Below are 15,325 nucleotides of genomic sequence, written 5' to 3'. Positions count from 1 at the left end.
GCCAGTTTCTTTTGGCTTGAGCCTTTCGCTCAGACCTAACCTTCCTTTTGCTCTCATCTCACTTTTTCTGGCCCTTTCCTTTTCTTTTCTTATCTCTGCTAGCTGTTTCTTCAGATGTATGTTCTGCTTTCTCAATTTATGCTTCTCAGTTTGCAGTCTTTTACAACGTTTCTCTGCTGTATTCTCTCTCTTTTCTCTCTGTGGTGTGGTGGGGGATACTGGTGGATTAAAATCCTCATTTAGAGGTAGACAATCCACCACAGCCTGCCCTGGCCTCTCCTGCTGCTCTTCCACTACTTCTACACCTGCTGGATCTGGCAGAGTGCTCTCCATGGATGGTGGTGTCAGGTCCAGCATCACCTTTTCCATCTTTTTCCTCTCCCTGTATCCCCTGGATGCAGCCTTCCACTTGTTGCTCAGTTTTTCTTTCTCCCTCTCTGACAACTCTTTTGGCTTCACATATAAAATCTTGCCCTCTTGCTTTCTTCTCTGGTAACTGGAACAACATAGAGCCGTCCATCATGACAAGACAAACATTTTACGCCTGTGCTGTTCTCCCCTAATATCTCCCCTGGTGGACTACTCTTTTAAGTTCAAAATATTGCAGAAAAGGTTATTCCTAATCCTACTAAAATAACTGCATGTTACCTAGAGTTTTTTTTTTTAACCTCTCTCTTTTCCTAGCAAGATATCCTGCCCTTGCTGCAGGTCTGAGTTGATCCGCTGCCTATAGCGAGCCGTCTTTTCTTTACTTGTTAATGGTGCTATCTAGAAAATGGTTAAACTAGTTAAATATGATTAATAATTCCTAAATCGAATGTCATGCCATGCAGTTTTTACTTTTCTCTTAAAAGATTGAACAATAATCAAAAATAAATGTTTATTCCTAAATAGGAATGGAAAATGACTAAATTCAGAAAAATATATGTTAAAGTACACAAAGAGTTATGCTTAAACAAAGCACTTTATATTAATTAATCATGTATAAAATATAAATTTACAGAAACTAAAATAAAGGAAAAATATTTAGCATGTAAAACACTCAGCAGTGGTCGCCCCACATGATACTCGATCACCCATGATGTTTTACAATTTATTCAAATATTACAGGCTAACAGTTAGCAACAGAAACCAAGCTAGGTACAATTTAAGGCATGTCACTATCAAATTTATCATCAAAATATGAATTTGTAGATAATAATTGTTTTTTACAGTTTAAGGACGGTCGCCTCACATGATATCCAAAAGTGGCTAGTACATTATGGTAGTTAAACACAGATATATTTGCCAGTATGAGAAGAACTTACTAACCTCCCAGATGTTTTGCTGGGTCCCTCAGATGTGTCTGGCTGATGCAAGATCCTGTCCTTGAAGTGTTTTCAAATAAATGTGAGGAACCTGGTGGTAAAAGATGGGTGGAGGCAACTTATCCCCTCAGGATCACAATATTTATTAACAAGATGTATATAAAAAAAAAAAAATACAACGCCAGTCCAAACCAGTAAGGGGACCACTCCAGTGATGACAGCTACAAAAAAAAAAAAAGAAAAGAAAAAAAAGGAAAGGCAGGGGGGAGGAAGGGTCTAGGGTCAGGCCCGACCCTAACTTTGTCCCTCTGACACTCAACAAAAACATGCAATAAAAACCAGTTAAATCAGCTAAAAGTAAAAGACGGCACACGGATTAATAAAAGTAGAACAGGGACGAGCAGAACGGGTGACGGCCTGCACCACCCCACACTCAGTCCTGCCCACTGTCACCACTGCGAGGCCTCCAACACAATCCTCTGGTCTGGCAGCTAAAACCAGTGTCCTGAGGTGGATTATCCAGTATAAACACATTTTACTTGGTCATTTTATTTCTTTTGAATACCTGTCAGACCATGTAATGTACTTATTATTGTGTGTGTGTTCTTTTTTATATCATCTGTGTGCTTCTGCTACTGCACCTGTACTGCTGCAACAATTTCCTCACTGGGGGACTAATAAAGGTTTCTTAACGTTGCTTTTATTATTATTAGTTTCACTTCAAGCTGTATTCCTAAAAGCTTAGTTTACCTGTAAAAGCTGTAGGAAATTCTCTGTTGTGTTTCTGTACAGGTTTAGCTGTAGGTTGTCTGGTGTTAGGCTGGATTGAAGAGTCGTTGCCCTCTACTTTTCCTTTTACTTTTCTTCATTATTCTCCTTTTTTCTTTTGTCCCCTCCGTTCAGATAAATTCCATAATTCAAATTAAATTAATAAGATAAAGAAAAAAAAATATGATTAACACGAGGAGCCTTGTACCATAAAGCTCCTCTTGACAAAGTAAATTTGTTCGGCACAACACACCAGCCGGACCATCATTCTGCTGCTACCATGCTGGACAGGCCAAATTACGAGACAAAAAATATATATGATTTTTATCAGTGAGTAGCTTTTCTCTGATGCTGGGATGCCAAAAACTTCTAATCACTGTTTGCATAAGCGCAGTCTGAAAAGAAATCTCAAGTCGGTTACAAACTGCTCAAATGACTCATTTGCTTCTTGAAAGATTGTTAGCTTTTGTCATGACATAGGCCTCATAGTTTTCAGTAACTTTCCTTTGTCTTTGGTTATTGACGGCATATTATATACTCTACCATTATCTTCAACCCAAAGAAGATAGCTGCACTATACAACTCTTTTTCTCCAGCAGTCCCAATAACTTTAATTCCACATCTAGCTTGAATTTGCACCATGCTTCAGGGAAGCTGTTCATCCCAGCGCATGTGCAAAAGTTGAACTCCAGCAAAGTCCATCCTGCAGTCTTCGCTCAGTCATTTTACTTTGTCTTTGTGCAGGAATGATCACGCTGACCAGGCTGTGATAACTTGTTTTATTATTTGGAAAAGTAGCAGTCATGTCATATCAGAAGGCTTTGTGCTTCATATTGTTCTATACAGCATTTCGGTGGACACTAGGAACCAATCAGCGTTTACAAACTACCTGAGCTACATTCAGGTGCATTACAATAAAGGTATTATTCAAAAATTTACAAGCACACACTGCTCACGGTGGTGGAGGGATAATGATCTGGACACCTTGCAGTCACTGAGTGGACCATTCTCTGGGTACAAATAAAGGATCTGGACACCAGACACTTCCAGGATGGTGAAGTGAAAAGAAAAGTTTGCAGCCCGTTGCAGAAACTTATATATATACAATGGGGGAAATAAGTATTGGACACGTCAACTTTTTTCTCATTATATTTATTTCCAAAGATGCCATTCATGTGACATTTCTTCCAGACACTGGTATTAACTCAAATAATCCACGCATGAAAAGAAATCACAAGATTCAAATCCATAAATAGTGATTATGTGGAATTAAGTGCAATAACACAGGAAAAAAGTATTGAACACACTATCTGAGACTCGTTTAATACTTTGTGGAGAAGCCTTTGTTTGCAATGACTGCTTCCAGACGCTTCTTGTATGTATGAACTAATCGCCCACACTGCTCAGGTGTGATTTTTGCCCATTCCTCCGCACAGATTGTCTTCAAATCTTGAATATTCTTTGGTGCCCTCTGGTGAACCCCTATCTTTAGTTCTTTCCACAAATGTTCAATCGGATTTAGGTCAGGTGATTGACTGGGCCATTCTAACACATTGATTTTCTTTTTTTTAAACCATTCGAGAGTCAACTTTGCCGTGTGCTTCGGATCATTGTCCTGTTGAAAGGTCCAGCCACATCTCATCTTCATCATCCTGGTGGATGGCAGCAGGTTCATCTCAAGAATGTGCCGATAGATGTTTCCATTCATTGCTCCTTCAATTATATGAAGTCTGCCAGTACCCCGAGATGAGAAACAACCCCACGCCATGATGTTTCCACCACCAAACTTCACTGTTGGTATAGTGTTATTTGGGTGATGTGCAGTGCCATTTCTCCTCCAAACATGGTGTGTAGTATGACAGCCAAAAAGTTCAATTTTGGTCTCATCTGACCAGACAACATTCTCCCAGTATTCCACAGGCTTATCCAGATGCTGTTTAGCAAACTGTAAACGAGCTTCAACATGCCTTTTTTTGAGGAACGGAGTCTTGCGGGCTGAACGTCCATAGAGGCCATGGCGGTGGAGTGCATTGCCTATCGTTTTCTCTGTAACACTTGTACCTGCTGCCTCCATGTCTTTCTGGAGCGCTTTCCGGGTGGTCCTTGGCTCTTTGAGAACTCTTCTGACCATCTTTCTGACTCCCTGGTCAGAAATCTTGCGAGGAGCTCCTGTGCGCAGCCTGTTGATGATAAGGTGATGCTTCTTCCACTTGCGGATAATGGCCCCAACGGTGCTTACTGGAATACTCAGATTCTTTGAGATAAGTCTATAACCAGTTCCATTCTGATGCTGAGCAACAATCAGGCTGCGAAGGTCTTGAGAGAGCTCCTTGCTTTTACCCATCATGAGATGTGTCTTGTTTGACTACTTAGTAAAAAAAACAACCTGTTTATAGGGCCATCAATTAGCACTAACCCAGCTGATGTTGGTTTGCACTTATAGGAAGTACAAAGACTAATTACTTTCAGGTTTGAGATGGTATGGTGCCTTTCCTTGCCAAACTATACAGCTTTCCCATGGTGTGTTCAATACTTTTTTCCTGTGTTATTGCACTTAATTCCACATAATCACTATTTATGGATTTGAATCTTGTGATTTCTTTTCATGCGTGGATTATTTGAGTTAATACCAGTGTCTGGAAGAAATGTCACATGAATGGCATCTTTGGAAATAAATATAATGAGAAAAAAGTTGACGTGTCCAATACTTATTTCCCCCATTGTATATATTTTTTTTTTTTTAAATCAGAACCAAAACCCCACAGTGCCACACATTTGTGTTTTTATGATATCCTGATGTGTAAAAGCTGCAATGTGGTGATGTAATCATTTCCCTATTTTTTCCAGCTGAAGTTAAGCTGAGGACTTTCTACAATTTAACATGCTACAAACTGAGTGGGTGTCAAGCAGAGGTATACAGCGGTGTTCCTTTGAGGTGGGGGGGTGAAGGGGAAGGCTCGGAGGAGAAGGATGGGGAGTGGGAGGAGGCCTGTCTCTTTAGCTCCTCCACCTTCCTCTGGAGCTCTGCTCTCAAGATCAGCAAGTCCTTGAGGGTCTGATGAACAGGAACCTGAAACACAAGTAAAGATGGGATCCAACGAGATGATAACCAGTCCAGATGAGCAATGGATACATCTGGTTTGCTTCCGGGTTAGGGTTACTAACCCTAACCCTGCAGTGATATGCCTGTTGGAATTGAGAGGGTGGAGCCGCGGGCTATATACAGGAAGTGCTGCCAAGCAGACTGGTTGGACTGCCCAGAGGGATGTAGGATGTTTGGTGTGCAAAATGGCATAATAAATTGTGATCGTTTACCACCCTAAGCTGAAAAAAGGACTTATTCTTCCATGCTCACACATCGTCTTGCCACAGCTTCTTCATGTGCAGCACCATTCATGCCCTGCCCCTCTTGACCATTTATAGCTGGTTTGGGTGTGTTCAGGGAGGGATATGAGGAAGATTCACATTCACATTTCCAAGTAGTCTGATTTATAAAAGGAAAATTGCCTACAGGTGTGCTTGCACACAATTTAATAAATCTGATTCTTTTCTAAGCACTGTTTTATAAATGAGACCCCAGATCACCAGTCCAGAAAACCAGTGTAGATAATTAGTCTAGAAAAACAGTTAAGATAGCCAGTCCATTTAACCCATCCACAAACGTAGTCCAGGTAACCAGTGAAGATAACTGATCATAGCTTTGGATCTTAAAATGAAATTATTCTGTGGGGCAACATGGGGAATATCAGGAGTCTGAATCTGACTGCAAGATGTCACTGAAACATTTAGATTACCATCTAAAAAACAAACAAAAAAAAACTTCTTCATGAGAAGATAACAGTTTAAATAAAACAATTTTTTTAGAGTGATTTCAGGTCAGACAATCTACATTCAGCTTCTCTCAGAACAGAAAAGAAATTACCTGTGGTCTCATACGGGGGTTCCAGCGGGCATAGTAGCTGGTCCACAGTACCAGGTGTCTGGAGGAAACTAGTGGATACAGAACATGGTTCTCATAGTCCACATAGAAGGGGTTGGTGAAGTCCTCTGGCTGGCTGATGAGAAACACCATCGGACATAAAAAGTCAGTATTTATTTATTTCTGTCATTTCTGAGGACTCAATGTTTTACCTGTTGATGTAGGACCAGAGGGACACAGTCTTGGTCTGAACCTCCTGCATATGACAGAAAGAGAAACTCATTCAACATTTCTTATACAGATCATCCACACTAACATTTCTGTAAGGATGATAGTGTGTTTAACCACAGCTAATTCAGGATTTACTTTCAATAATGCTGCTCCTCAATAACCTCTTCATCACAGACCAGGAAGTCTATGATGAAGAGTAAAAACCTGAAGTACTGGGGTCAGCATGGTATACTACAGTCCAGAAGATGTTTAGACATGTACCATACTAAAATGACTGGGATAAACTTATCTAAAGTTCTACTTATCTAAAGAGACTGTTGATTAAAAAGATGTCTGTGTGATCACTGTAGGACAAAAACTGGGAGCTAGCAATCATTAATCATGTCTTACTTTTAATGTTTTGTGGTCAAAAGCTGAATTCCAGTTTTAAAACGTATTGTAGTGTGGGTGGCACTGACGCTTGATGAGTAATGTGATTCACCCGTGGGGGGAGTGATTGAATACAACGAGGGGTATTGAGAGGAGATAAATGAGAGGTGGGGGAAGAAGGAGAAAGGGCTGGAAGCGGGTGCAGAAAACTGGAGAGAAGCTGGTTGATTGTGAACTGGAGCTGGAGAGGCGCACCGTGGTGGGTGGGTGCTGTTCGCAGCTTATAGTGCTGCCGGCAGCGAAGACAGTTGAGCAGGGGAGCTTCGTCGTGCTGGCTAGGAGGGGAGGCTGGGTGCCTCCTTTAGACAGCGATAGGGATCGGGATTAGAGTGTGCCTTGCCTGCGGGCCTAAGCTCCCTGCGACATCCTGATAACAACAGGATGCTGCACAAGACGCCGTACAGCCTGCAGCCGACGTGTCCGACCTGACGCAGAGTTGATGACGCCTTCCTGCCCTGTGGGAAATTCCTGTATCTAGACCCCACGGCGGGGTCTTGTCGTCAGACCGGGAGAGGATAAGTCTGATTCTTTTAACCATACCTTATTTTTATGTGTGTTAGTCCATTGGATATCCAAGCGATGTATTTAGATTATTTTGACTCTTTTTAGGACTTATTAATTTACATCGTCTGAGTCGGCGAGCATTCAAAAGAGGCAGCTAAACCGGATGAGCAGAGCTTTGCTTCCCCCTAGTGGCCAAAGGGTTATTCTATTTTGTTTGCTTATGGTTGTAGTGGCTCTTCTTGGGGTGGTGTGGGAGTGAATCCCCTGATTTGCAGTGTACTGCTGGCAGAAAGCCTTGTGTGCCGTGCATTTTTGAGGGTGTGTGACCTGCTTTCCTTTTGTGTGCAGAGTTGGTGTACGGGACAGCGGAGAAGCTGCCTAGCCTGTTGAAGTGCCTCTGCTGATCCGCCAGCCCGGACGTCTTATTATTGATATTGGTTTTGCTATGTCTAAATAAACTTTTGTATTCAGTTATTTTAAGTGGGTTGTGGTGAGTGCTCCCTTTGCCTCTGAAACCGGACCAGACCGGATAAACAAAGGTGGTGGCAGCGGTAAGAATTGTGACCAAGCCATGTGTTCACCTTGGCTGTCCTCTCCTGCTCGCTGCTGCAGAGGAATGTACCAAAGAGACAGCTGTAGAGGTGGTCCAGCACTGTGATGAGGAACAGTTCGTTAAACTCAAAGGCTGCTGGGAACTAGAGTCAGAAAAAAAAGAAAAATATATGAATTAGGGGTATCTGAAATATCCCAGAATGAGTTTGAGGTTACAGGAATCACAGGTTACGGACCTGCCGGGTCATCTGCCAGACACAGTCGATGAACTGGACAAAGAGGGGTGATCGCTCCGAGTTTGCATGGTTCTCATCACCGTGGCCCACACGCTGCAGAACAGGATGAGGAGGATTCATTCAGAAACATTTAATAAATATTTAATACTCTTTGTTTTAAAAATGTTTTTATAATTTTTCAATTTTTTTTAGATTATAAGCAAATATTAATATAAATAAAAAAAAAAATCAAATAAGTTTTAAATGTCTGTACACTGAAATCAAAACAGTCTTTTGAAAATAAATTTTAGTTTGATGATAAAATTTAATGTAACACAAGCAGAACATAACAGATAAATATCAGCCAACAAGCTAATAAATTATGTTCAGCTGAAAAATCTGTGCACCCTTTCAATATACTCACTGAATGGTCAAAATGTTTTATTAAACTTTGTGTATCTGAAAGTACAAAGTACATTTCATGGCTCTAAAATGCATTCATTCATTCTCTGTATCGCTTGGTCCATTACGGGTCGCAGGTAAGCTGGAGCCTATCCCAGCATTAACAGGTGAGAGGCAGGGTGCACCCTGGACGGGTCACCAGTCCAAACAAACAACCATTCACACTCACACACACTCCTTGGGAGAATTTAGAGTAATCAATTAACCTAACATGCATGTCTTTGGCCGGTGGGAGGAAGCCAGAGTACCCGGGCTCTAAAATGCAGACAAAGATATATCTCAGAAAGTCATATGTTGGGAGGAAATCATTAAGAGTGATAATCCATCCCCAGTTCCAAAAATTCCCCAGTTCCAACTTTTTACAGACGTCTTGCTGCCATCAAATTCAAAATGAGCTGTTATTTTCTATGAAATGATAAAATGTCTCAGTTTCAGCATCTGATATGTTGCTTATTTTCTATTGGAAATAAAATATTGGTTGATGTGATTCTGGTTTTATTTACATTTTACAGACCTGACTTTTGAGTTTTGAGTTAAGGTTTTAATTTCCTTGAAGTGAAAGTAATTAAAATGACCCAATGTAAAAAAAAAAAGTAAATTTTGGTGTTATTAAAACTGAAATGAGCTGAAACTCCTGCTGTTCTCACATTAAGCACTGAATTTAGAGAAAGGTTAAGCATTAGAATTATCAATAATGTAAACAGAATCAGCTGTGATCATTGAAGATGCTGCCTGAAGCAAAGCAGTGTCGTGGTAACGTGGTCTTACAGCAGAAAACTTGTGTCCAAAGCTAATCCACTCCTTCTCCACCAGGACCTACAAATACAAATACACAAAGTACATACTTTAACTCACATACCAAACATGTCTGTAGCCTTGTTCCACATGGAAATGATAAGAATTAAAACATCATGTCTCAAAGTGATGGTGACAAAACTGTTCCCAGGTCCAGGAAACTCCCCTGGGGCTGAGAATATTATTCAGATAAATACCAGACTACAGGGTGAATTGAAAGTGCTCAAACAGAAACTCTGTGGAATGGAAACTTAATTTCCTTTAACTCTCTGCGTGAAATAACTCAGTTTTGACTAAACCCGATGGAAACAGGCCCCAGTACACAGTTGCAAGACAACAGAAACCTGCTGTTTTACAAAAACTAGCTAGCCGAAGCTAACCTGAATATTTAGCTACACTTGCCATAATCTACCTGCTGTGCCTTTCAACCACTTAGAGAAATTGATTTTCAGCCCGACAAAAATCTTTCTACTCCCTCTTCAGCTTCCTATTTTGAGCCCCTGACAGCTTCCTTTTTTGTCTGTCCATCTTTATCTCCAGATCATTTACAAGATGATTCAAATGAAAACACTCCTCTGAGAGCGCACCATCGCGTGACCCCAGACCACTCTGGAGCATCCAGCGTATAAAGAGCGTGAGAAAACGAGGGCGGGGGGTTCCTACTGAGTAACGTGCCTCTGTTATTGATGATCATAGCATTTACACATGCCCAAAAGCTGTTATATGCAGAAAATGCATATTTCAAATAATTTTGGCACCCCCCATGGTGCAGCGCCCCTATGCACTGCATATATTGCATACCCACTTTTTGCGGCACTAATAATATGTTCAAGTTTCTCGAAAACTTATTCCCTGCTTTGCTGGGGGTTGAACATTTCAGCTCACCCTTGATGATTGACCGAGCCCACCGCTCACTAGCTCCAAACCGGACAATAACAGTCAGCGATCAAGAACCATGTTAGTTTGTCTGCATTACTACAAGGACAAACTGAAAATACTGGACACTAGCAAAATGAAAGGCAAACTCATGTTTCAAGGAGTCCAAGTGCACATCTTCCCAGATATGAGCCCAGAGGTCAGCCGCCTGAGAGTTGCATACACCCTGCTGAAGAAGAAACTTAGAGAGGCCGGTATCAGTTACAGCCTGTTTCATCCAGCCAGGCTCTGCATCACTGTGAACGGGAGCAGACACATCTTCAACTGTCCACAGGCTGCTGAGGACTTTTACAATATATTAGTTACCAAAAAGGCCTAACTGTGAGAGCCGTCTGGTTTGAAAATATGACGTTATTGGAGAAAACGCTACTGGATTTACAAAAATGGTCTTACATCCCACTGTCATTAGCAGATCATATTAATATAATTAAAATGACTGTTTTGCCAAAATTTATTTTCCTGTACCAATGTATCCCATTTCTAATTAAGAAAAGTTTTTTCCATTCTGTTGATAATATGGTTTTCCAACTTTATTTGGAATAACAAATTGCCAATGGCTAAGAAAGCCTTTTTACAGAAACCAAAAGCAGCTGGTAGGATTGGGCTCCCAGACTTTAAACTGTACTATTGGGCTTGTAACATAAAGTTTTTATTATACTGGTGGCAGCGTCAGACTCCAGACTGGCTGAAAATGGAGAGAGCAGCGTGTTTCCCCTCATCTCCGCCAGCACTACTACTATCCTTGTCAGGGTGTAATCTTAAATTTTTGAAAAACCAGGTAATATTACATACTTTAAAGATCTGGTTTTGAAAACAAAAAAATTTTGGTTGGCAGTCCAGCTCCTTGTTTAGTCCCTTGCTTAAAAATCACTGTTTTATACCTTCTTTCAATAATAATGTGTTTGATGACTGGGCTGTTAAAGGAATACATAATTTTGCTGACTTCTTCATTAATAAAGTTTTTGTGTCTTTTGAACAGCTACAAGAGAAATATAAAATATTAAAAACACATTTCTTCAAATATTTAGAAGTGAGGACCTATGTGAGGAAACAAATTCCATCATTTCCAAATAGTCCCTCTCAATCAGCTATGCAAAATATACTTGTGCTGGATCCAAATATTAAGGGGGCTATCTCTAAACTGTACACAATTTTGTCTGATTTGAATAATACAACAACTAAGGAGCACTTAAGGCTGGCTTGGAGAGACGATCTAGGAGTAGAAATAACAAAGGACCATTGGGAGACTGCTTTGCAGCAGACCCACAAAACCTCAGTATGTGCCAGACACGGCCTTCTGCAGTGTAAAGTATTGCTTCGATTACATTGGTCTAAGCAAAAATTACACAAAAAATATCCTGAACTTGACCAGAGCTTTGACCAATGTGGACAAATTCCTGCATCATTGGATCAGATGTTTTGGAAGTGCCCTAGATTATCAAGTATTTGGAGTAATATTTCTAATATCCTGACCAAAGTTCTGAAAAGACTGATACAACTGGAACTGGACTGCCGTTTTGAGTATCATCTCTGCCACGATAGGGCACACAGCAGGAAAATCCCTTATACCGTTTGTATGTCTCCTAGCCTGCAGACCGATCCTGCTCAGTTGGAAGAAGACTGTGCCTTCTCACATCAATGATGTTTTAAAACATCATTGATGAGATGTGAACAGAATGTATCTGTTTTGTTTGTTTTATGTGTACTATAAAAAGTTCTATAAATAAAGAGGAAAAAATAATAATTGTGTTAAATAATCAAGACCTCAGTTTTAATCAAAGTAATTGTGATTATCATTTTTGCCATAATCGAGCAGCCCTAGTTGAAGGGTGTAATATTGAGAAGCAGAAGAATGGTGAGTAAAATAGTGTGAAACAGTGAAATGGTGTCTGTGGAGACAGAGGACAACCCTGCCTGCACCTTCTCTAAACCTCAAAGTTCCCACGTTGGTGATGACATCTGTTACTGGACAGTTTTAAAGAACCCTTACACATTTAATAAAGATGTACCAACGCCTCATCATTCCAGACTTCTCTGCATCTGAACGGGACAATATTCAGACTGATGTCTAAATAACAGAATGTCTGATGTTTTCACCAAAGTTTCCGTCTTTAATAAAACCCGTTTTGTCTGCTGAACCTGATAAAATGGATTCCGGACGCGTCTGTCTGAATCTTGAGCTCCACATCAACAAAGAGTAGCAATGTATGTCTGACAATGTATGACATGACCTGGAAGCCTCTGAGGGTGCGGTAGTAACTGTCCAGCATCAACATCGCCAGGGAGGTCAGCTGGGCGGTTCGGTCCCACCCATCGCTGCAGTGAACCACCACAGATGTCTTTGCAGACTCCACCTTTAACGCCACCTTTGCGGCTCCTGCTAATAACAGCTAGACATAACACATGACAGTATTATAAAAAAACATAAAGATGCATTTTCTTTTAATATCTACTTTAGAAGGTGAATATTTAATTGATTATTGGGTGTGATTACCCTTATGTACTCCAGCCAGTGTGTCTGGTCAATAGCAGAATGCCAGTGGGGTTCATCAATTGTAGGATAAACCACATCCTTCATCTTCCTCAGAGACTCCCTCATCACGTGGATGTTAGGGATGTCCAGAAAATTCAGTTCTACATTGGGGTAGAAATTTTCACTTTCATATCCTCCATCCTTTGCCTGATGTGCAGAGATAGAGGAGTGAAGTGATTGAAAAGCGATTGTCAAATCTGACAAAGCATCTCATGGCATACTGAACAAAAAGAACAAAAAGATAAAAATATATCACTGGTGGAAGAGGTTAAACTGTTAACCTTGTTGGTGAATGCCACACTGCTCTGCCGGGCATCAAAGATGGTGAGTTTATGAGACTGGGCGTTGGCGTCCATGATGATTTGGAGCAAATGTTCGTCTTCTTTGCAGCGACGGTCTGAAGGTCCAACTAACGGCTGGCTGCAGCGCATTATTGCAGCCTGAGACTCTGGGTGGATCCAAGACAAGACCTGGAGGAAAATTAGGACCAGTTCAGAACTAGTTTCCTATTAAATGACATAATGAGAGATATATAGCATAATTTTCATGTACAAACTGAATAATGTAAATTAAACTTTAAATTAAACTTTGTCTATTGTCAGGACATGTACCTCAATACGTTAAGACTGCTAATCAAACCTTTAAAAAAAATGGTAGCTCCTATACAGACCTATATCCAACCTCCCCTATATGTCTAAAATTAGTTTCAACTCCATGTGCCCATTTGAGCATAAATAATCTGAATAATTTCAGTCAGGATTTGGAGCTCATCATAAATCGTGAAAGTTACCAATGATCTTCTCATGGCCTCAGATGAAGGACTAATGTCTGTACTTATCTTGTTAGATTTCAGTGCTGCATTCAACATTCTGTTACAAAGGCTTGGACATGTTGACATGACATATTGGGAATAAAAGAACTGCATTAGGCTGGCTAAGTCACATTTGTCTGATAGATTTCAGTTTGTTAATGTAAGTGATCAATCTTCGTTATGCACCAGAGTAAGCCATGGAGTTCATGCTAACATGCTTCCCTTAGTTAATATTAGAAAGCATGGTATAAACTTTCATTGTTACGCAGATGATACTCAGATTTACTTATCCATAAAGCCTGACCAATCAGTTTGTTAGATTACATGTTAGATGTCTTTTCTTTTCCTCCTCAACCTGTCCTGTCCAGCATCATGACAGCAGAATGACGGTCTGGCTGCCGCATTGTGCTGTACAAATTTTCCCTACCTTGGATATGGGGCTCCCTTTGAATCTTAAATGTTATTCTTTATTATTATTTTAAAATATGTTTTTGCTTAAAGGTAAAGAAGAGGTAGAAAAAAAACACAACAACTGCAACCAAAGCTAAACAGAGAAACCGAACACCTGGAACACCTGCTACACCTGCTACACCTGGAAAGAACCAGTTAATATTGTCAAGTCTTCTAAGAGAACACAAAAGACAATCTATAGGGTCACCTGTGAGAAGAAAAACTGTGAAAACATGAACAACAATGAACAAGACAGCAGCTAGTATGTGTGTGTGTCTGTGTGCAGAGTTGTGGGTGTGTATGTCTGTGTGTGTACTGTACATTAAGAGTGAGTTGTGTTGAGTGGTCATGCAAATACAACCGCACCCCCTCCAAAAACAGAACTAAGACAGTGTGGCCGTTGGAAACCTGGGGCAGAAGTTCACAGCCCTGCCTGACACCGGCCCCAAGAGTATGAGCCAGCGACAGAACCCATGACCCTGCGAACCAGAGGGCCACCCACCATCCCAGGGAAGGCCCGGCCGGACACCCGGGACACATCTGTCCACCGCGAGCCAGCACCTGTCCCAGTGCCCATCCCACACCCCAGACCCAGCGCAACCCATCCCCTTATCAACCCGTTCCACATCTCCAAATCTAGGATAAAATTTAATCTAGGATTAAATCTAGGATATAATTTAAAATTCTTCTCCATATAAAGCTCTACATGACCAGGCTCCATTGTAAATCAAAGATCTCATAGTTCCATATATTCCCAACAGAGCACTTCGCGCTCAGACTACAGGTCTACTTGTGGCTCCCAGAGTCTCTGAGAGTACAATGGGAGGCAGAGCCATCGGCTATCAGGCCCCTCTCTTGTGGAACCAGCTCCCAGTTTGGGTTCGGGAGGCAGACACCCTCTCTACCTTTAAGATCATGCTTAAAACCTTAATTTCTGAAAGATCCTATAATTAGGGGTGGTTAGCACTCCCTTGGTCATGCTATCATAGGCTTAGACTGCTGAGGGATGTTCCATGATACACTGAGCTCTTCAATTTCATCTGCCTGCTCCTTATCTTCCATGTATAAACATATGACAGTTTTGGCTTTATTAACATATTTCTCCTCTCTGAGCAGGTCTTCTTGGCTAAAAGTTGCAGTGTCTGTTGGTCTCTCTTTCCTGTCCTCTCCAAACCCAATCAGTCAAGGCTGGCCGCCTTCCCTGAGCCAGGTTCTGCCAGAGGGTTTTCCTTTCTGTTAAGATGTTTTTCCTTTCCACTGTCACCTTTTGCATGCTCAGGATTGGGGATTAAATCAAAGTTAAGACTCTGTGCCTGTTGGTTTAGATCTATTAGTTTTCTGTAACTTGGATATTATTTATTATGAATTGGCTCAAACTGATTCATCTGTTAAGTGCCCTGAGATGTGGCACTA

General features: G+C 41.0%; 1 protein-coding gene across 4 annotated transcripts in view; it reads right to left on the bottom strand.

The window, feature by feature from the left end:
• Positions 1-4,804: 4,804 nt before the first annotated feature.
• The window catches only part of mtmr1a (myotubularin related protein 1a), a 29,630-nt gene continuing 19,109 nt past the window's right edge, over positions 4,805-15,325 (bottom strand). For all 4 annotated transcript variants that reach the window (XM_041984841.1, XM_041984842.1, XM_041984843.1 and 1 more), the window contains 9 exons: positions 12,933-13,121; positions 12,613-12,798; positions 12,350-12,508; positions 9,156-9,203; positions 7,947-8,039; positions 7,740-7,853; positions 6,207-6,250; positions 5,998-6,130; positions 4,805-5,145 (listed from right to left, as the gene is read on the bottom strand). In XM_041984841.1, the coding sequence (XP_041840775.1) occupies positions 4,978-5,145; positions 5,998-6,130; positions 6,207-6,250; positions 7,740-7,853; positions 7,947-8,039; positions 9,156-9,203; positions 12,350-12,508; positions 12,613-12,798; positions 12,933-13,121 (1,134 nt within the window). In that variant the 3' untranslated portion in view covers positions 4,805-4,977. The remainder of the gene's footprint in view (positions 5,146-5,997; positions 6,131-6,206; positions 6,251-7,739; positions 7,854-7,946; positions 8,040-9,155; positions 9,204-12,349; positions 12,509-12,612; positions 12,799-12,932; positions 13,122-15,325) is intronic.

Source organism: Melanotaenia boesemani, chromosome 5, assembly GCF_017639745.1.
Source record: "Melanotaenia boesemani isolate fMelBoe1 chromosome 5, fMelBoe1.pri, whole genome shotgun sequence".
NCBI classification, from domain to species: domain Eukaryota; kingdom Metazoa; phylum Chordata; class Actinopteri; order Atheriniformes; family Melanotaeniidae; genus Melanotaenia; species Melanotaenia boesemani.
This window is presented reverse-complemented; position numbering and strand designations above follow the sequence as displayed.